Source organism: Onychomys torridus, chromosome 4 (assembly GCF_903995425.1).
Source record: "Onychomys torridus chromosome 4, mOncTor1.1, whole genome shotgun sequence".
NCBI classification, from domain to species: Eukaryota; Metazoa; Chordata; class Mammalia; order Rodentia; family Cricetidae; genus Onychomys; species Onychomys torridus.
Window position 1 is genome coordinate 9,185,861 of NC_050446.1, and position 20,606 is coordinate 9,206,466.

Below are 20,606 nucleotides of genomic sequence, written 5' to 3' on the forward strand. Positions count from 1 at the left end.
GGGACTCAGAGTCCTCTGGAAGAGCAGCTAGTGCTCTTAACAGAGCCATCTCTCCAACCCCTGGTATGAGATTTTAAATCTGAAAAGGTTTCTTTTTTTCATCAACCTAAGACCTTGGAAGCCGAACCAAAAGTCCTCAGAGACCATATCCTTGGGATTCAGTGTCACACTAGCTCAGTGGTCAGGCAAGAAGCACAGCCCTCGTCCTGCTTCCTTAGCTGGGCACTGCAGGCCAGGCCTGCAAATCTGAGCCCCTTGCTCCCTCTGCTGGCCATCTTCGGCATGACCCCCAGACTTGCTTCACACCTGCCCTTGTCTCTGGCCGCCTCTACGTGGTTTGCTTAGCCCAAGAGTACCCCAACTCAAAAGCCTTTCCTCCTGAAGCAGCTGAATTCCTTTCTTAGCCTGGTCACCAGGCCTCTGAACTGTCAGGGTGTGGCCCACAGCAGGTTCCACAGGTTTGTGCGGAATGGTGATTTCTGGTTTCCTGCTATGTTCTGCACCATTTGGCAGGGTGGTGCGGGAAAAGCACATGGGCTTGGGCTTGTATTCCAGCCCTCACTCCCTGCGTGATATCGTCTCCTGAGGGACTCATGCAATGCTCTGGTTCTTTTCTTGAATTCCATTTATAAAACCTCTCTCAAGTTTGGCTCCTAGCACCCACCGCCTGTAATTCCAGATCCAGGGGCTTCTGAGGCCCATGGCCTCATGTTTGCAGAAGTCTGAGTCATGTGCACATAATCATACATGTAATTAAAAACAACAAAAACACTCAAGCCAGGCACATGCCTTCACTGCAGCGCTTGGGAGATGGGGGCAGAAGGAGCTTGAGTTCAAGGTCATCTTCCAGCCAGGACCAAATAAAAGCATCTCAAAACTCTTACACCAACTCACCTCAGATACAGGAAGGTTCAACAGTGGAGACACAGGGTTAGTGTGGTCCACCCTGGGCGGTTAGGGCCCTTTGTACTTTCCGTGAAGTCGTCAGCTGGTGTACTCTGGACCAAAGTGCTGCTGACTGCTAGGTGTTGCCTGGGCAGGTCAGGCAGCCTCAGTCTGGATCCAAGACGTCATCCTAAAGGGGCCTGTCAGTCTCAGCCTGGGCACAGAGGCCTCCTGGCCCAGAAGACAGAGCTTGGACATGAAACTGTCACAGCCTCAGTGGGGGAGGGAGGTAGCAGAGAGTCAATTGGCAGATACCTCAAATAATTGAGAAGATACCCAGTTAATGGGGAGAGAGTAAGAGCCCAGGACAGCTCTGTCTAGGTCAAAGCTTTCCCTCAAAGACCCCAAGTATCCCTCTACTTCATAATGAATGGCTCCCCTTAGATTCTGAATCCTCCCAATTACCCCATTATTTAGGAGACTGAGTCACTTGCCCAAAGCCACATGCTTCTCACAAGGTTAAGTTCAATTAACATCCTGTCAGATCTGGTGCAACTGCTCCTAAGAAGCTATGGGGAGGCAGGTCTTTGGGAAGGGGCAGGAGTGTGGCAGCTATGGGCTTATCCCAAGTGCTAAGTGAAGGGGCTAGAGGGTGGGGGCAGGCAAGGAGTCAGACTAAGAGGAGTCGAGGCAGAGTTTATTGGCCCGAACCTCCCCCTCATGCCTGCTCCACCCAGTCAGGCTAGGACTGAGGTGGAGAAGGCAACACAGACTCACAGACAGGCAGGAAGGCTGCATCTGAGAGACAGACAGAACTCCCCCACCCCGCCCTCCCCAAGACAAGGACGCAGGGAACCTGGAGAAACAAGGAGTGTGATCATGACTTGATACAGGGGCCCAGTGGCCACATGCTGTCCTCCTTTCCCCAGAGATGCAAGCAGGGCTAGGTGACACTTTGGCAGCTCTGGACCAGGATCCTCTCTGGACACCAGATGGCTGGCCACTATCATCTCTGGCTACTTGGCTTCCTGAGTCTGGAGGCTTTTGCCTTGGTCTCATTTGTAAGCTCCCTTCCTTGTAGACCCTTGGAGCTTGGTGGCCCTCTCCTACTCCCTGCCCTGTTGGACTGAAGACATTACCCTAAAGGGGCCTGTCCAAAAGCCTGGGGCCCAGAGGCCTCGCCAGGACCAGAAGACAGAGCTTGGACATGAGACTTTCACAGAAAGCCTCAGGAGGGTTGGGGAGGCGGCAGTGAGTCACTTGGCAGTTTGGGAGGGAGAGGTCAGCACCTGGGGCGGAGGTGCAGGCCCTGCTAGCTTTGGTCTGGCATTGCCCAGGACCCTCTGAGGCAGAAGCTGGGGCTCTGGATCCAGCATCCTTTGGCCCTCAGAGGGATGTAGGGAAAAATCACAGCTTCTCCTCGCCTGCCTGGATGCGGGTATAGGCCTCTTGGTCCAGTGCAACATAGCAGCCCTTCCGGGCATCCAGATAGAACAGCGGGTCTCTCACAACAGCTGGGTCGAAGCCCTCTTTCCGCAGCTCTGTCTTCTGGAACTTGAAGGTCCCTAGAGAGTGGGAAAGGAAATTCAGAAAGTGCAAGGCAGGGGTCTGAACTCCTAGAAACCCGACGGCAAGTGCTGAGAAACAGAGCTAGGGAAGAGGAAAAGGTGTGGGAGGAAGGGGCATAGTTCTTTACCGTCTACAAGCAATGTTCCATCCATCACACAGTAAACTGCTTTTCCAAGCAGTCTTGGCACAGTGGTGGAAGGAAAGACCGGACACAGGGAGAGCCGTGCTACCCCTGGCTCAATCAGCAGACAGGGACATTGAGTCCTGCCCCAGACCACTGAATGACAGCAAGTGGAGGCCAAAATCTGGGTCCCTTTTATTGGGTACTGACTGGATGCCTCAAGGTCTTGAGGGAGGTACTCAACCATATTCTAAGATGCATGTTTTCTTTCTTCCATTTTCTTCGCTTTCTTTTTGAGTAGGGTCTTCCTACATTGCCCTGGCTGTCTTCCAAACTCAAGAGATTCCCCTGTCTCTGGCTCTCCAGGGCTGAGATTAAAGATGTGCACTGGGCCAAATGGTGGTGGCGCATGCCTTTTTTTGTTTTGTTTTGTTTTGTTTTTTGAGACAGGGTTTCTCTGCGTAGCTTTGCGCCTTTCCTGGAACTCTCTTTGGAGACCAGGCTGGCCTCGAACTCACAGAGATCCTCCTGCCTCTGCCTCCCGAGTGCTGGGATTAAAGGTGTGCACCACCACCAGCCTGTAGGGAACCGCCATTCTAAGATGGCGCCGACTTCCTGACAGCTTTGCTGTAAACAACTCCATATTTGGCTGTGCTTGCTTGGCTGCGCGCCTCAATGCTTGCGCATGCGTGTATATGGTAATTTGGCCTTATGTCCTCAGCCTATCCCGTGGCTCCCCGTGCTTGCATTCTGGCGGGATCCAATCACAGACTGACCCGTTCGCTTGGTTCCCTATATAAGCAGCTGCCTTTTGGTTCTTGGGGCCCCTCACCTCCCACTCTCCCTTAATCAAGAGGCGCTCCAATAAAGTGTGATCTGAGAAGAATCCTCGAATGGTGGTCGTTCTTCCTCGCTGGTCGAGGAGCTCGCCGCACCAGCCGGCCTTTTTTTTTTTGAGCTTAGGATTGAACCCAGGGCCTTGCACTTGCTAGGCAAGCGCTCTACCACTGAGCTAAGTCCCCAACCCCGGGGCCCAGGCCTTTAATCCCAGCACTCAGGAGGCAGAGCCAGAAGGATCTCTGTGAGTTCGAGGCCAGCCTGGGCTACAGAGTGAGATCCAGGACAGGTACCAAAACTACACAGAGAGAAACTCCGTCTCAAAAAACAAAAACAAGCAAACAAAAAGATGCGCATCACCATGCCTGGCTTGTTACTTATTTCTGGGTTAAAATCTCAGAGCTAGCAAGTGGTAGATCTGCCAGCCTCTGGATGTTTGCTACTGCTCCAACCAAAGCTGCACTCTTTCAGACTCCCCTCACCAGGCTTCTAACTTGCTCTGAAGCAATGCTGTGGGATTTCTGACTAAATCTGGGCCTCAGAGGCTACTGCCAGTTCCACCCCGTGCTCTTGAGGAGCCTTGAGAGACTAGACAAGCCTTGGGAACCATGAGAAGCTACATGAAAGAGAAAACAACCCAAAGTGCGGCCCCTGGCCCAGCAGTGCTCATATGTAAGTTAAGTAAGATTTCAGTTCCTCTATATCCAATGCTCAATCCCTCCACAGAACTTGCTGCCACCAGAGTGGACAGACAGTAAAGATGCCAAACACTCCTATGAGCACACAAAGTTCTGCTGGACAGGGCTGCAGGAAAGGGCAGCCATGAGACAGGTGTGTGTGACTAAGGCCTCTGCAGCTCTACTAACCACCTTATAGTTGAATCCAAACCACAAATTACTAATCCATAGAGCTGTGACCTTTAGAGACCTCTGCATGTAGTTCATTCTGCAGCAAGGCCATTTGGCAGCTCCCCTGCATATTTTGGACAGAAGTCACACCTTCAACCCTCAAGAAATCCAGTCTCAGTTGTGAGGCCTGTCACACTGGTTCCCGTGCTGCATGGGGTATAGATGTCCGTGACCCAGCGGAGACCTCATCAGCCAGAGACAGCCGGCCATGGAGGCAGGAGGTGACACAACCCATGGGAGGGAGTCAGTTCCACGTAAGCAGCCAGGGAGAGGCTGAGCGATGGGGAGAACATGGGTGCATCTAGACAGGAGTCTCTGGCACTTCCCTCCTGACCCAGGGAACTCCTGAGTCATCACCACCAACAGATAGAAGGATGCCACTGCTCCACCTGTGATGATGGACCAAAACTCACTCTGGGACAGCTCCAACACCGCCCCCCCCCCCCATCTTCCTCCTCCTGAGACACCCAGCAGCTGGGTACCTCTGTTGGATGTAAATCTCACACACTTCCACTCTGCTCAAACACTTTGTTAACTCCCTACTGTTTCCAGGCTATCCACCTCCTGGTCTTACAGACTCCACAGGCGTCTGGCCCCGATGGTCTGGTCTCTCCTGTCTTACCCCATGGCACACTACTCTTTTTGTTGTTGTTGTTCAAGACAGGGTTTCTCTGTGTAGTTTTGGAGCCTGTCCTGGATCTTGCTCTGTAAACCAGGTTGGTCTCGAACTCACAGAGATCCTCCTGGCTCTGCCTCCTGGGATTAAAGGTATGTACTACCACCGCCCGGGCACACTACTCTTAAGGCAGCCAGATCTGGGGTCTCTTCTCTTCCTTTCGATGTACTGCTTTCCATTTGGCTAACTGCTTTATGGTGATTTTCTCATCACTACTTTTCTGTGGTACTGGGGACCAAAGCTAAGGATTAGACAAGTCTAGCTCTACCCCTGGACTCTGTTTCCAGTCTGTTGTGCCTTGACGTGAAGTCCATTTTCTTTCCCGCTGCTTGTTTACTGTTGCTGAGACAGGGTCTTGTGTAATGTGTAGCCAAGGCTGGCCTTGAACTCTCCATCCTCCTCCTCCATTCCCAAGCATACGGATTACAGGGTGTGCTACCACACTAAACCCAGTCCATATCTTTGGAATTCCTTTGGAGTTTTCCCCCTCTGGGTCAAAAAGATTCCAAGAAGCTAAAGTCGAGTCAGACCAGCGTCTTGGAACCACAGTGCAGCAGCCACAGAACAGTGCTCATTCTAAGGGACGCCAAACCTTCTCTGAAGGCCGAGTTTCCACATTTCCATACAGGCAGTCAGTGTCTCAGCCCTGGGGCAAGGCTGTGTGTCAAGGTCAGAGAACAGCCAGGGAGCTCAGACTACAGAAAGACCCAGCCCTGCAACCCAGGAGCTGGAAAAGGGCGCACCTGTTTTGTGCAGCTCAGGCAGGAAGCGCAGGAAGATGGGGCGGGCATACAGAGGCAACTCCTTTTCCAAGGTCTGGGCAAAACTCTTTAGGTCACAGTTGCTCGTGGGGCTTGCCACAGCAGCCATTCCTGCTCGGCCCTCAGTTCCTGGGAGCAGGAGGACACATGAGAGGCAGGCAGTGTCCCGACACACCCACTATCCTCCCCACACATACCTGGCACCTCCACACCATACACTGCCACGTCAGCCATATCCAGCAGGCGGCTGAGTGTGCCTTCCACTTCAGTGGTGGATACATTCTCCCCTTTCCAGCGGAATGTGTCCCCTGTGCGGTCTCGGAAGTATAGGTAGCCCAGCTCATCCATCACCAGCACATCACCTAGGGAGGATGTTATCACTGAAGTCTCAGGTGTGTTCTATCACAGGGGCTGAGCTTTGGGGAGTCCAGGGATGTGTTCTCTGAGGCAGTGGAAGCTCCCCTCATCTCTCCCTGTCCCCTCGGGAAGGGGTGGCAGGGGACTCACCGGTGAGGTAGGCTTGGTCCCCTTTCTTGAAGACATCACTAGCAATCTTCTTGTTATTGGCACCCTGGTTGAGGTAACCATCAAAACGGCGCAGGGGGTCCTGCTGGATGATGCGACCCACTAGCTGGCCTGGTTGGCCTAGGAACGAGCAAGACAGTCAGATGTGGTCTCTCCTACCTGTCTTTTCCCACGAAGGTACCCTACATCTTGAGCTGACTTAATGCATGCTGCCTACCACAGAAATGCCCCATTTGAGCAGAGTGGTAGGGGCACACGCCTTTAATCCCAGCACTCAGGAGGCAGAGGTGGCAGATTTCTGAGTTCCAGGCCAGCCTAGTCTACAGAGTGAGTTCCAGGACCAGCCAGGGCTACACAGAGACACCCTGCCTCAAAAACAAAACTAAACAAGAGAAGCTCCCAGATGGGAGGTGGCTGAGAGCAGGGGGGCCATCTGGGCAGTTCTAGGGTACTGGGCCATCAGTGGTGAGGGTTCAATGAACCATCCAGGAAAGAACAAATAATGCCCACAGGGTCTACTAGACATCTGACCAATCTGACACCACAGGCACATGCAGATGGCACGCTGAGCGAAGAAGGCAGCGATGGCAGTGAAAATGAATCGTGTGCAGCCTTAGAACAGAGCCCACTGCTCACAACAGCTGTTTGGTTTTTGTGTTTTTAAGTTATCCACACTGGCTGATTACCCTGCAAGACCAAGACCGCCCCCCTCGGATGCCCGATTCCCTCATGGGGCCGACCTGGTTGACAGGGAATGCAGACGCCATCGGGTCCCCTGATCAGTTCCATGGTGTCCTCATTGACTCGAACCAACCGGATGGGGTACACAAAGGACAGGATGCGGCTATTGAAGCCACAGGCCCCCACCTGCAAAGGCCAGGACTTGGGCCAGGGCTCCATGGACTGACTCCCCAATAAAACAGTGAGACTAAAGGGACCCTGGAATCCACTCTCATGCTGGGATTCTGTTTACCCCTCTGCAAACCCAGGGCCTACTGTGGTCCATCCCCACAGGAGCCTTATTAGCCCCAATCTGGACCTTACCTGGCTGTCAAAGTTGCCCAGGCTACAGTTGCACTCAGTGGCCCCATAGAATTCGGCCACTTGGGGGATGTGGAAACGGCTGGAGAAGTCGGTCCAGATGGACTGCCGAAGGCCATTGCCCAGTGCCATGCGTACCTTGTGCTGAGACTCAGCCTCACGGGGTGGCTGGTTCAGGAGGTAGCGGCAAAGCTCGCCAATGTACTGTACAATCTGGGGTGGGTGTGGTGTGAGACCATTCTCAAGAGGGTGCCCCACGATATCACCTCCCTATCCTTCTAGCCCTCCCCACCAGGAGCTGTTGAGTCCCTTCCCTCTCTGGGCCTCCAATTTCCCATCTGAACAAGGAAAATGCGGCCCAGGACACTGGTGTGAACAGCCGAGGCTGTTCAGACGCCCCAGTGTGTGCGTGGCGGAGGGAGACAAGGGGGTGGGGCTGCTCATCACTGCCCTCTTCTCACTCACTGTGCAGTTGTACTTGATGCAATCATCCCAGAACCGGGAGGCTGAGAACTTCTTTCGGATCACCACGGTCATGCCGTGGAGCAGGCACTGGCCGACGCCCACGATGTTTCCTGAAGTCAGAGGGGTCTGGAGGTTAAGGAGTTAAAGACCCAACCCCCACAGCCTCCTCTCACTCAAGCTTGCTTCTTTTGAGATAGGGTCTCCTATAGTCCAGGCAGACCTCAACCTTGCTGTAGAGTAGAAGATAGGCCTTGAACTCCTGACCATCCTGCCTCTACTTCCCGAGTGATGGGTTCCCCATCACAGCTAGCTCCCAGTCCTGTCCTACCTCTTCCCAGGCCCTTCCCCCAGTTTCCTTCTCCTGTTCCATCCTACTACACTAATTGGTCTAAAATGTCTCCACACTTCTTAGGTTGCCCCAAGTCTGCACAGCTGCCATTTAAATGCACATTCCTGCTCTCCTGTTTGACGTCTGTCTTCTCTAGGAGGTATTCCTGTGTGTAACACTTGTGCTTGTTTCCTGCCCTCCCTTACCTTTGCTAAATCATCTCTCCCTGTGTCAGGTAGGTCCCCAACATCCCCCAGCCCCTCCAAACACAAGCCCTCCTTGAAGTACCTTGGAGGTCAGAATGATACTCAAGCTGTCTTCCCTTATGTCCCTATAACCAAACAGCAAAGCTGCACATGTCCGCAAAAACCAGCCTGAACACACAGTAGGCAAGATGCCCCTTGGGACCCTGACGTACACGAGGAGTCTCATGTCACCATCAGTAGACAAGAAGAATGCGGTGGAGTCGATGGCCTTGCCTGAATCTGAACCCAGATTTGAGCTTCCATGTTTCTACTGTGAATGAGTTTGGAAAAGTAGGGCTCCTAAAGACACAGGTGCTAGAGCCCAGGGGCAGGCCCAGGGTTACCTGCTGAGTGGTAGAGGGGAAGGCAGTCATAGACAATGTCGTCAGGCCGCATGCGGAATCCATAGTACACCAGGGCAGCCATACGGTAATACCTTCAAAGGTCAGGGCCAAGAGCTCAGTGGGTCCCTGGAATGGCAGAAGGAAGCACCCCAGTCCCACGCCCCACGCAGGTCATTCCACCCTCGGGCCCTTGCCCCTTACCTGCTGTGCACCACAATGGCAGCTTTGGGTAGCCCTGTGGTGCCCGACGTGTAGACATAGAAGAGCTTATCTGAAGGGAACAGACATGCAGGTCACTGTGAGGCCAGTAAAGGACAGCGCAGGGAGATGGGGGGCATGCCCATCAGCAACTCTTCCTACCCTCTTCCGGAGACCCACTGATGACCTTGACAGCACCTATCCCTCCCAGGTCTCCCTGAGCCAGGCTGAGAGGAGTACAGAGCCGGTCCCCTTGAGGTCCCAGCTGAATGGGACAGTCTGATGAAGACAAGACACCTCAACACCACGCGAGCAAGGACCGACGAAACCTGGCAGTACCACCTGGCTGGGCTCACAGGAGCAAAGGTTGCAGTGCCATGTGGGCTTCTGGAAGGAGGGGTGCCTGCCTCGAGGCTTAGCTGCAAGAGGAGTACTAGTAGGCAGTGGTGATGCACAACTTTAATTTAGCACTCTGGAGGCAGAGGCAGGAGGATCTCTGCAAGTTAAAGGTCAGTGAAACTACATAGACAGAAACTGTCTCAAAAGCTACAAAACAAAGGCTGGGCATGGTGGCTTTTAACCCCAGCACTCAAATCTCTGTGAGTTCAAGGTCAACATGGTCTACACACTGAGTTTCAGGACAGCCAGGGCTATGTAGACAGACCCTGTCGCAAAAAAACAGGAAAAAGTAATAAAATAAGGGAGCAGGTATTATTGATGTCTACTTTCCTCACTCAAATGGGGGCTGTCACAAGGCTCAGCCCTGTCAGAGGTCTGTGTGTATGTGCGCACATGTATTTCTTTGGAGGTTAAGAACTCCACTCAAAGGGTGGGTGGGTGTGTGTGTATTTCTCTGAGAAACTCCACCGGATGATACTGACACCAACCACCTCAGTCGGTGTAGCGCCTGCGTGTGCCAGCCTTGGGCAGTAGAGGGTATCGGTGAACCAGCCATGGTCCCTGCCCTCAAGCAGCTTCTGAAAGCATGGCAGAAATAAGAGAGAGGAGAAGCTCAACAGAAGCAATAGCAAACCCGAGCCTTTCCTCCTAGCCTCAGGGTGGCCTTTCACACCAATCCATAAAGTAGATTGCTACTACCCCAACTTCATTGCAGTGGGAGCTGAGGCTCTGAGGGTGTCACACAGGGAAGTAGGAGAGCCAGGACAGCCCAAGCTCTGAACAGCAGGCAATAAAGTAGGCTCTGAGGCTGCAGGGAAGAATAAAATAGCAGCAGCTGAAGGGCGGGCAGGCACCGGTATAGAGGAAGGCTCCAGGGAGGCTTCCTGGAGGAGGGGGCAAAGGCATTTAGTGCAGGGCTGGGACCTGGCAGAGCCTACCCTCACAAGATGGAAGGACACGCCAACACTCGCACACTCACCCTCCTCTCCACTTCAACTCCCAGCTAAGACTCAAAGCAAGTTGCAGGGTGCACCTAGTCCTACACACCATTACCATGGCTGTCCCCTTACCAGTAACCCCAGAGTCTCTCCTATTCCCAGTGCTGTTTGGCTCTTTCTAGAACCCTCCTGGGTGGTGAGAGGCCCACCTGTAAAGCCCTTGTCAGGGTGACTGGGCAGGTGCTTCGGGGTATCTTCCAGTAGAGGGTCCAGATGCTCTGTGTTGGCGGGCACTGTGCTGGGCTCCCAGGAACCAGAGCAGAAGAGGCTGAGGGAGGGGTCCAGGCTAGCATGGATCTCAGAGACAGCTGAAGAGGAGACAGTGCGGGTCAGCAAGCAGGCCAGCAAGTCTCGTGTTCCCAGCACCTTTGTCATGCCATGTTTAAGCATGCTGTCAGGGAAGACTGGCTGGTGTGGAGGAATAGGTAAAACACATTCCCTACTGCCAGGACATGATGTCTTACCCATAGCTCCTGTCCTCACAAAGCTACCAACATCAGTTCCACACCTCCCTGCCCTCTGATCCTGCTTTTAAAAAATGTAGCTATGTATCTGTGTAATCCAATCCTCTAGCTTCAGCCTCCTAGTGCTGGGATTATTAGAAACACCATCATGCCAGCTACCATCAGCCCATTTTACAGATGAGGAAAGTGAATGCTAAAAATGGACATGATGGCTCTCCCCCACCAAGCTTTTACTGCTCTACTATGGCTCTCTGTGGGGGCTGATTAGAGGACAAGGAGGTCATGGCTCCCACTCCCAGGAACCCTTTCCTCAGGCCTCCTGAAATTGCACAGACTCCATTCACCATAGGAATGAGACGATCCCGGCCCACCGGTTCTGCTTTCTCTACCTTTAAATTCTTTCTTCAGCACTAGGAACGGAACCCAGGGCCTCGCATATGCAAGGAAAGAGTTATGACCTCAGTCTTTCTGGCTTCCCCTGGACTCGCCCAAACCTCACCTCTCCCTGCTATATACCTCCTTCTCCACTTAGAGCACCTTAATCCTGTTCCTACTACCCCATGACCACAGCAGAGTGGGCAGAAAGGACAGGGAGGCTGTGGTGCAGCCCAAGATCAAATCCCAGTCCTGCTGTGTGACTCTGGGTGGATGCCTCGCTTCCCTCTAAATCATCCAGCAACCAGGACAACAATCGCTCTCTCTTGACTTAGTGAAGACCAGGGCTGGGCAAGGCACCGTGCTCAGCACATTCAGCAACAAATAAAATTCAGGTCTGAGAGGAGAGCAGTGACTGGATTCCTGTTCCCCTCTGGATAGCTGAAGCAGATGAGGCCTAATCTACCTGAGGGACAGCCAGCACTGGCCACTTTGCCGGTACTTCAGAGCAGGAATCTTCTTGAGATTTGTGGTATTGCAAGTATGGAAAATGAGGTTTATGGCATCTGTTGTTTATACAGGCTCACCAGAACCTCTGGCAGGGTCCAGAAGCTCTGATGCCCAGATATTCATGTAGCCTCCCACAAGGCTAGAAAGGATCTACATAAGGTCCCACGGGTCTCCCACTTAGAGCTCACCTGAGGCCATCTCGCTGCCAAAGATAAGGGCTCGTGCCTTTGAGGTGTCAAGACAGTGGCGCAGGGCATCGCGTCTAAGGTTGGTGTTGATGAGAGCCGCCTCCACGCCCAGCTTGGCCATGCCCAGCCACAAACCCACAAACTCATTCCGGTTCTCCATAAAAAGAGCAACTACATCGCCTGAGGCCAGGCCCCGGGCCTGCAAGAAGTTGGCCACACTACTGGAGTAGTCATCCAGCTGGCGGAAGGTCCAGTGAGTGTCTGTGCCCTCGAAAATCAGGGCTGTCTTGTCGGGGTGGCGCCGTACCACTGAGGCAAACAACAAGGGCACTGTCTTCCGCTCCCGAAGGCACCGTCTGACCTTTGTCTTCACCTTCAGAAGCACCATGCCGCCACTGTGCAGGAGCAAGGAAGCCATGAATGCTAAGCCAGGTGGACTCCCAGGCTCAGCCCAGGCTGCTGTCCTAAGGGTCTCAGGAACCAGCTCTCCAAGCCTCTCAACTGTCAGCTCCTCCTGGGCACTCACCACTGTCTACACACCCTCACCTGGGCCTCACAGCAGCACTGAGGTCCTATAGTTACTCTTCCCTGGTGCAGGAGGAGGAAAAGGAACCCAGGCTTGCACGGCTGCCCAGGGCTTCAGATGTAACTGAGCAGACAATCCAAAGTCAAGTCTCTCCGGGGTCCAACTCCAGAATTCCACTCTTTTGTTTTTTGTTTTTTTTGTTTTTGTTTTTTTGTTTTTTTGAGCCAGTATCTATTATGTAGCCCTGGCTGCCCTCGACGAACTTGCTGTGATAGCAGGCTGACTTTGAATTTACAGACACAGCTGCCTCTACCTCTCAAGTGCTGGGATTAAAGGTGTGCATCACCATGTCCAGCTCCAGACATTATTTTTGGTTTTTGAGACAGGGTTTTTCTCTGTATAGCTTTGGAGGCTGTCTGGACAGAGCGCCGTTCTTATTCTAAGTCTGCTGTTTTTCCAGATGCCCTCTAGGGCCCAGGCCCATAGTCTGGACTCCTGATCTGGAGCCTCCCTTGTCCCTCACTGCCACAGCGATCAGGGATGACTCTTTCTCCCTGTATGCAGAGACAGGTGTCTGTCATATTTACTCCCTTGTCATGCTGGGCACAGGGAAGGTCCAGTGCTTGGGGCACTACCTTCACGTGCTACCCCATCAACCTCTGGCTTCTATGTCTGCCAGCACCGGGTCCTCTGGCTGTGCACGGTCCTTCCACTGCCACCCGCACAGTACCTTTCAAGCACAGTCCATCCCCTCCAGGAGACCTCCTGGATTCCTGGCCTAAGTTCCTTGCCTGAGACTCTCTCTTCCCCATCCGATGCTCCCAAAGCTCCTGCGGGGCCACCTGACGGCTCATTTATAGTCAGCCCAGGCTGACTGACACTGAGCTGCCTGCTCGAAGTGAGGGCCCTGTTCCGGGTACTAGAACACAGGAGAGAGCAGACTGCCAGAGTCTCTGCAGCATGGCACTGCCAGCTTAGGGGCTTACTTCATTCCTTTCTTACCTCCTGAGTAGTCTGAGCCTGGCAGATGACGTCTGCCTTCTTCCTCTCTGGGCCTCAGAGCCAGCCTTGCACCTGGCTATAGAGCAGCTGACAGCAACTCCTCCCAGACCCCTAACTCAGGGCTAACATCAGTGTTGCCTGGACGCTCTCAGGCTGTGCTGACCTGAGGAAAGGTCCCTTCCCACTGGATCTTCTTCACTTTGCTATACACCAGTGGGGACCTCACAGATACCTCTATACACCAGTGGGGACCCTCACAGATACCTCTATACACCAGTGGGGACCCTCACAGATACCTCTATACACCAGTGGGGACCTCACAGATACCTCTTCAACAAACCTGCTCTGATGTATGCCTCGGCCCAGCTTCCAAAACCTGCCCTAGGTCAGGGAGTCTCAAGTTTAGATGATTCCTTGGGAGACTTTGACCTTGGAGATGAAAGTACCAGGTCTGACTGCCAGGAGAAGGGCATGAAGAAGCTGTTCCTTTGTGACCAGCTGTCCTGTGCTGGCGGGGATAATGGCTGGTAAAGCCCAGCACAGTTAAGACCCCAAGACGGGCTAGATACGGTACTCACAAGACATCTCGCCTGATGGTCTTGATGAAGACCCGGACGAAGCGCCAGCCGCCAGACCCCAAGTACAGGAGCAACAGGGAGAATCCCACCTGGGTCCAGGGCAGTTTCAGCACCAGCTTGGAGAACAGTAGTGCCCCCACCAGAGATGCCCCAAGCAGCATTGTGACCTGCAGGTACAAGGTGGTTAGGGGACTCAAATTCTTTAAGGGCCTCCACCTCTTGACCCAGCAGCTACTTCAGTATGATCCCAAAGGGTCAACCTCTGGGGACTGCTTAGTCACCTCAAAAGGAGTGGCTTAGAATAAGGTTAAGGCTTTGGTTCCATGCCAAGATGGAGGGATTGAGGTAAAAAGTTCCAGGTTAGCCGGGCAGTGGTGTGGTGGCACATGCATTTAATCCCAGCACTCGGGAGACAGAGGCAGGCAGATCTCTGTGAGTTTGAGGCCAGCCTGGTCTACAGAGAGAATTCCAGGTCAGCAAGGGGAGGTATTACACAGAGAAACTCTGTCTCAACAAACAAACAAACAATCCCAAACAGCTCCCGGGTTAAGAAGCAAGAGAATGGTCTAGCTTCTAGTTCTATCTCTGGCCACCTTGCTAAGTGACCTTGGGCTAGCTAGCCCCTTTCCTACTTCAGGCCACAGCACTCTGCTCTATGCACTGGGTTGGAAAAACTTGCTCTTAGAACCTCTCCAGCCCAAATAGGACAATCCCCTCCCCTGTATTCAAATACCCTCACCAAGATGGCACCGATATGAGTGCCTCTGGCTTGACTCCTCTCCCAGGGACTCCAGGAGGTTCTGGAGATGACAACACCCAAAAGGGCAGCTTCCCGGGAAGGGAGCCCTGCACAGTCTCTGCCCACGGACTCAAGCGTTGTGCCTCTACTGGTCCATAGAGGGCGAGCCAGCCAACGGGTTAGAGGCTGGAGGGGCCTGAGAGGTGACAGCCCGAAGATAGGGTGGAAGGAGATAGCTGTTGGAAAGCACAGTACTCACCTACACCCACACACTCAGCAAGCCACTCAAATGAATCTTTGGGGACTAGGGTTGGGGGGAAGGGGAAAGGCTGTGTGGAAGCGCTGGGCAGAGATTAAGGCCAGGCACTATTCCCGCTTCTTTATGGACTTGGTCAAGAGGACAGCTAGTGGATTGCTTTTCTTAGGGTTTTCCTTTTCTTGGGAAGAGCCGAAGGTCAAAGATAGAAGTAGCTTGAATATCTACAGGCTAGGCGGAAGACCATCGCCTGGACCGCAGGGAGCCCCTTATGAGAGAGACCACCTTCTGGAGAAAAGCATTAATCTAGGGGTGGAAGGGCTACTGCAGGATCGCCAAGACCCTTAGCCCTCTGACCTGCCAGAGTCCCTCAGAAAAGAGGCTCCCAGCCGGTCCAAGTCCGCTGAGACAGGAGACAGGACAGGAGGGGGTGCCGCGGACCGACCTGCCCCTAGACAGCCAGGACATCAGAGCGCAGGGCTGGGAGACAGAGGAGGGCGCGCCCCTCAGCCCCGGCCGGTGCCGCCGCCTCCCCCTGCTCGGCCTGGCACGTTCCCCCGCTCAGAAAGCCGCGGTCCCCGCCTTGGCTCACCCGGCTGCGGCTGCGCGGCGCGGCGCCCGGTCAGGATGCGGCCCGGTTGCGGCAGCGGAGTGCGGAGCGCTGGGGGCATCGGCCGCCCCGGGGCGCACACTGCCGAGCCTCAGCACGCCTAGCACTCTCCGCGCCCTCGCAGGGTCTGTACCTCCGCCGCCCTCTACCCACGCCCACCTCCCGCACCCGCACCGGCTGTGCCGGCCCGCAGCACCGCCTTCCGCCCCGTCCCCGCAGAGGGCGAGCCTCTGAGCTCGTGCGGCTCAGCGCAACCCAGACCCAGAGCGCCCGACACCGCCCAGCCCCGCCAGTCCTGCGCGCGCCACTGCCTCCGCTATCCGCTACCCCGCGGCTCTCTGGGAGTGGTAGGCCGTTCCGCGCGGCATGCTAGGAATTGTAGTCCGAGTAGCCTTGCTAGGCCAGGCGGCTGCTTTAGGTCAGGGAGGGTGCAGATCCCTGGATCAGAGGACCCAGGGAGAACATACCTGCCCACATGGCCATTCGAGAATCCGGAGTCAGAGATGAGGCCCAAGAAGAATTTATTACTTTTTTTAAAAAAAACAACAAACAGTTGTTTGCTTATTTGTGTGTGTATGGATGCATGTGCCAAAGCCCTTGTGTGGTCGGAGGACAATTTGAGGGAGTTCGTTCTGTTCTTACACCATGTGGGCTCCAGAAATCAAATTAGGCATGGCTCCTAGGCATGGGGACAAGCACCTTCCCTGAGCTACCTTACCAGTTGTGTTTATTTTTTGAAACAGGGTCTCACTCTGTAGTCATACTCTTCTTGAACTTGCTACAGTTGATCTAATTCAGCGTTGGGATTACAGGCATGAGCAACCATACTGGTCTTGAAATAGAATGTAACAAATGCTCAACACCGCTCAGTGAAAGAAAAGGCTGGATTCTGGCGGAGGTGAGCCTGCACAAACCCCAATTGTGGACTCTGGCAGAACATACAGGACACTGGGCTTCTAGCCCAGCCCAGAGTGGTCACTCACCACAGTTGAGTATGACTGCTCCCTCAGCACTTTTTCAGTCTCCAGCACCTTTGCAAGGGTCGTAAAGAATGGAAGAGCCAGAAGTGGTGGCTACAGAGGATCTCCTTGAAGGCAAGGATTCAAAGCCCATAATTAACTTTAACCTCTGACTGATAAAACACTCCAGAACTTTGGTTCCCTTGTAAACCTAGGGCTTTGCCCCATGCCTAGCTGTGGGCAAGGGTCCAGACTAGCAGCCCCGTGGGGTTCAGAGCCTCTGAAAAGGGGTGATTAGGCATCTTCCTCCTCTATTACTGCCACTTGCCCTTAAGTAGATCCTTCAATAACTTGGCCCAATAAAGTTCTTAAAGGGAGGCGGGGCAGTTTCAATGTCTGTTTATAGGGATTACAGATAAATATTTGGTATGATGATGATTTGGACCTGTTTGCTCAGGAGTTCATCCTACGGCAGGCCTGGATATTAAGTTAAAGTGACATCTCTCTCTGGGGCTGTAACAGAGGCTGTGGCTACTAACCATGTTCATAGGCATGGGCATTTCAGATCAACTGGCTGAATTCATGTTCTCAGCAGAAAGTTCCAAATCTCAGTTCCTTATTGTTAAAAGTGGGTTTTGGGGGTCAGACATTGGTGCCACACACCTTTAACCTGAGGCACTCAAGAGGCAGAGGCAGGATGATCTCTGAGTTAGAGTCCAGCTTGGTCTACATAGTGAGTTCCAGGACAACCAGGGCTACACAGAGAAACCGTGTCTCAAAAACAAACAAACAAGGCCCTGGAAAGATGGCTCCATGGTTAAGAGCACTGACTGCTCTTCCAGAGGACCCATGTTCAATTCCCAACACCCATGTGGCAGATCACAACTGTTTATAAGTACAGTTCCAGGGGATCTGAACCCTCACACAGACATACACACAGGCAAAACACCAATGCACGTAAAATAAAAATAAGAAATTATTTTAAAGAAACAGCCAAAAATACATACACACCCAAATCGGCATGGTAGAACATACTTTTAACTACAGCATCTTCGAAGGCAAAGGATCTTTGTGACTTTGAGGCCAACCCAGGCTACATTGGGAGACTCTGTATCAAAACAACAGTGTGTGTGTGTGTGTGTGTGTGTGTGTGTGTGTGTGTGTGTGTGTGATTCTAGGGCTCAGAGCATTGGTATGCAGATTCATGAGGCACATTTGAAGCAGTGCTGACATATTTGTTATTATAGTTTATAGGCTTTCTGACCTGCCACAGAGAGCACATAAATCAAATCTGGGCAACATGATGGCTCCTGGTATTTGAGGTCATCCTACTGAAGTACAGAGAGTATCAGGCTAGGGCTGGCCATATAGCTTATTGAAAGACCTTACCTAGCTTGCCCAAGGCCCAGCACCAAAAATTCAACCAAAAAAAAAAAAACCCCAAACAAACACAAAACAAACAAACAAAATGAAGCAGGGCATTATGACACACTTTTACCCACCACCTGATGGCACACACATACTTTTTAATCTCTTCACTCAAGAGCCAGAGGCAAGCAGGTCTCTGTGAATCCCAGGACAGCATGTTCTACATAGTGAGTTCCAAGACAGCCAGGGCTCCAGAGAGACCCTGTCTCCAAGTCAACCAAACAACCAAAAGCCAGGGGGCTGGGAAGTTGACTCAGCAGTAAGAAACACTTGTTACTTTCCAGAGGAACCAAGTTTGGTTCCCAGCACCCACATTCAGCAGGTCATGATGGCCCATAACTCTAGCTCCAGGGGATCTGAAGTCTGCTTTTAGTCTTTTGCAAACATGCATACACACACATATATAAATAGAAAAATTATTTGTTCAAAAAAAAAAGGAAGAACTAGGCCAGTCTAGGCCATATAACATAGCGAGACTTTGTATCAAATAACAAAACTCTGGGCAGAAAGATCATAACTGGTTGCATGCACAGTGATACTCAGGTAATATAACAGATGCTTGTTGAATGAATAAAAGGGAGAATGAGAAGGTTATGGCATCCGGGAGCCGTGAGTGTAAATATGATACTTTCTAGATTGACTGTTGAGGTCATCTATAAGGGGGCAAGTGAGTTTGGGAGAGGGAGGGGACTGCTGATGAACCACCTGCTGGCCTCTAAGCAGACTTGTCACAATGGTCAAATTAAGGCAGTATCTCACAGAAAACTGGGCTAGGCCTGAGGTCCAGAAGACAAACACAGAGGAGCAAGACATTCCGCCCACAAGCTGCTTGGTGTGGTTGGACACAGACAGGATAGATGAAGATAAACAAGGAGTAGGCTGCCCCTCCGTGCACTCTGGCATTTCATCTGCCCTAACACTCTCCTTAGGCTGTCTTCTTTGCCTTCTGGTCAAGTGCAGCTAGGATGCTATCCCTGGCTTCAGCTGCCAGGCTTTCCCAAACTACTCTTCCAGAGTCCAGAGCCTATCTGCACCTGTTGAATAGAAATCCCTCCTGGGGGAGTAGAGGGGCTGGAGAGATGGCTCCATGGTTAAGAGCACTGACTGCTCTTCCAGGGGACCCAGGTTCAATTTCAGCACCCACATGGTGCCTCACAACTATCTGTAACTCCAGTTCCAGGAGACCCTCACACAGATATACTTATAGGCAAAGTACCAAAGCACATAAAATAAAAACAAATAATTAAAAATTAAATCTCAGGGCTGGAGAGATGGCTCAGCAGTTAACAGCACTGGCTGCTCTTCCAGAGGACCCAGGTTCAATTCCCAGCACCCACACGGCAGCTCACAACTGTCTGTAACTCTAATTTCAGGGAAATCTGACACCCTCACATAGACATACAAGCAGGCAAAACACCAATGTACATGAAATAAAAAAATAAATAATTAAAAAAAAATCTCACCTGTGGCTGGTTAAGAATTCAAGGTGGGGCTGGAGAGATGGCTCAGCGGTTAAGAGCACTGGCTATTCTTCCTGAGGTCCTGAGTTCAATTCCCAGCAACCACATGGTGGCTCTCAACCATCTATAATGAGATCTGGCACCCTCTTCTGGCATTCAGACAGAACAATGTATACATAATAAATAAATCTTAAAAAAAAAAAAAAAAGAATTCAAGGTGACATAGTGGTCTTCTCAAGTGGGGCTGGCATATAGAAGAGCCTCAGCTGGCCTCAGCTCTGACACTGTCCTGTGATGGTTTTGTCAACTTGACAGTCTAGAGTCACCTGGGAGATGGGCCTGTGGACATGCCTGTGGGGGACCCTGGGCAGAAGATTCTGGGTGGCATAAAATGAAGAAAACTAGCCAGGCGTGGCGGTGCATGCCTTTAATCCCGGCACTCAGGAGGCACAGGCAGGCAGATCTCTGTTCTATGATCTACATAGTGAGTTTCAGCTAGCCAAGGCTACATGGTGAGAATCTATTTCAAAAACAAAACTAACAAAAAAGAGAGCTAGCTGAGTGCTAGCACGCATTCTTTGTCCCTGTTTCCTGATTGTGCATATGAAATGACCAGTTGCTTTTAAAATTTTGTTTAAAAAATAAAAAACAAACAAAATGAAAGCTGGGTAGTGGTGGCACAGTCTTTAGTCACAGAGCTTCTTTTTATTAGACCAACCAATTTGTGACTAAACAAATTTCTGAGTTTGAAGCCAGCCTGCTCTACAGATCAAGTTCCAGGACAGCCAGGGCTACACAGAGAAACCCTGTCTTGAACAACAACAACAAAAACCAACAAAATGTTTGGATTTTCTCCACCATTCTTAGAGGTACTGCAATACCAGGTCAATCCATGGAATGGGCAAAACAAGCTCCCATTGCAAATCCTAGCTTCAAAAATCCACTTAATATATTGTCCTTAGATAGAGGATGTATTAGACATTAAACTGATAAGAATAGATGCTACACTTGATCTTAGCCAAAGGCCGAGAAACACTTAGAATATGAGAACTTTTTTTTTTTTTTTTTTTTTTTTGTGGAGCTGAGGACTGAACCCAGGGCCTTGTGCTTGCTAGGCAAGTGCTCTACCACTGAGCTAAATCCCCAACCCCCAAGAAACACTTAGATGTATTGAATTTCATATGTATGAATGTTTTGCCTGCATGTGGAGA

General features: G+C 52.0%; 1 protein-coding gene and 1 non-coding gene across 3 annotated transcripts; both read right to left on the bottom strand.

Moving 5' to 3' along the window:
- Positions 1–1,561: 1,561 nt before the first annotated feature.
- On the bottom strand, positions 1,562–15,857 carry Slc27a4 (solute carrier family 27 member 4). Of its 2 annotated transcripts, none has more exons than XM_036185187.1 (13): positions 15,531–15,857; positions 13,944–14,110; positions 11,838–12,232; positions 10,450–10,608; positions 8,907–8,976; positions 8,706–8,797; positions 7,789–7,898; positions 7,327–7,536; positions 7,023–7,149; positions 6,265–6,402; positions 5,955–6,119; positions 5,740–5,886; positions 1,562–2,450 (listed from the first exon to the last, which is right to left on the bottom strand). In XM_036185187.1, exons 2-13 carry the CDS (start codon positions 14,102–14,104, stop codon positions 2,293–2,295), a joined length of 1,932 nt encoding a protein of 643 aa, XP_036041080.1. In that variant the 5' UTR covers positions 14,105–14,110; positions 15,531–15,857; the 3' UTR covers positions 1,562–2,292. The 2 variants fall into 2 exon arrangements, with proteins under 2 accessions (XP_036041080.1, XP_036041079.1); XM_036185186.1 differs by lacking the exon at positions 15,531–15,857 and adding an exon at positions 15,296–15,454.
- A 4,385-nt stretch (positions 15,858–20,242) lies between these two features.
- On the bottom strand, positions 20,243–20,432 carry LOC118583333. The gene has a single exon (XR_004944907.1). It is a non-coding gene; the product is annotated as a U2 spliceosomal RNA (small nuclear RNA).
- Between the last annotated feature and the right edge of the window lie 174 nt (positions 20,433–20,606).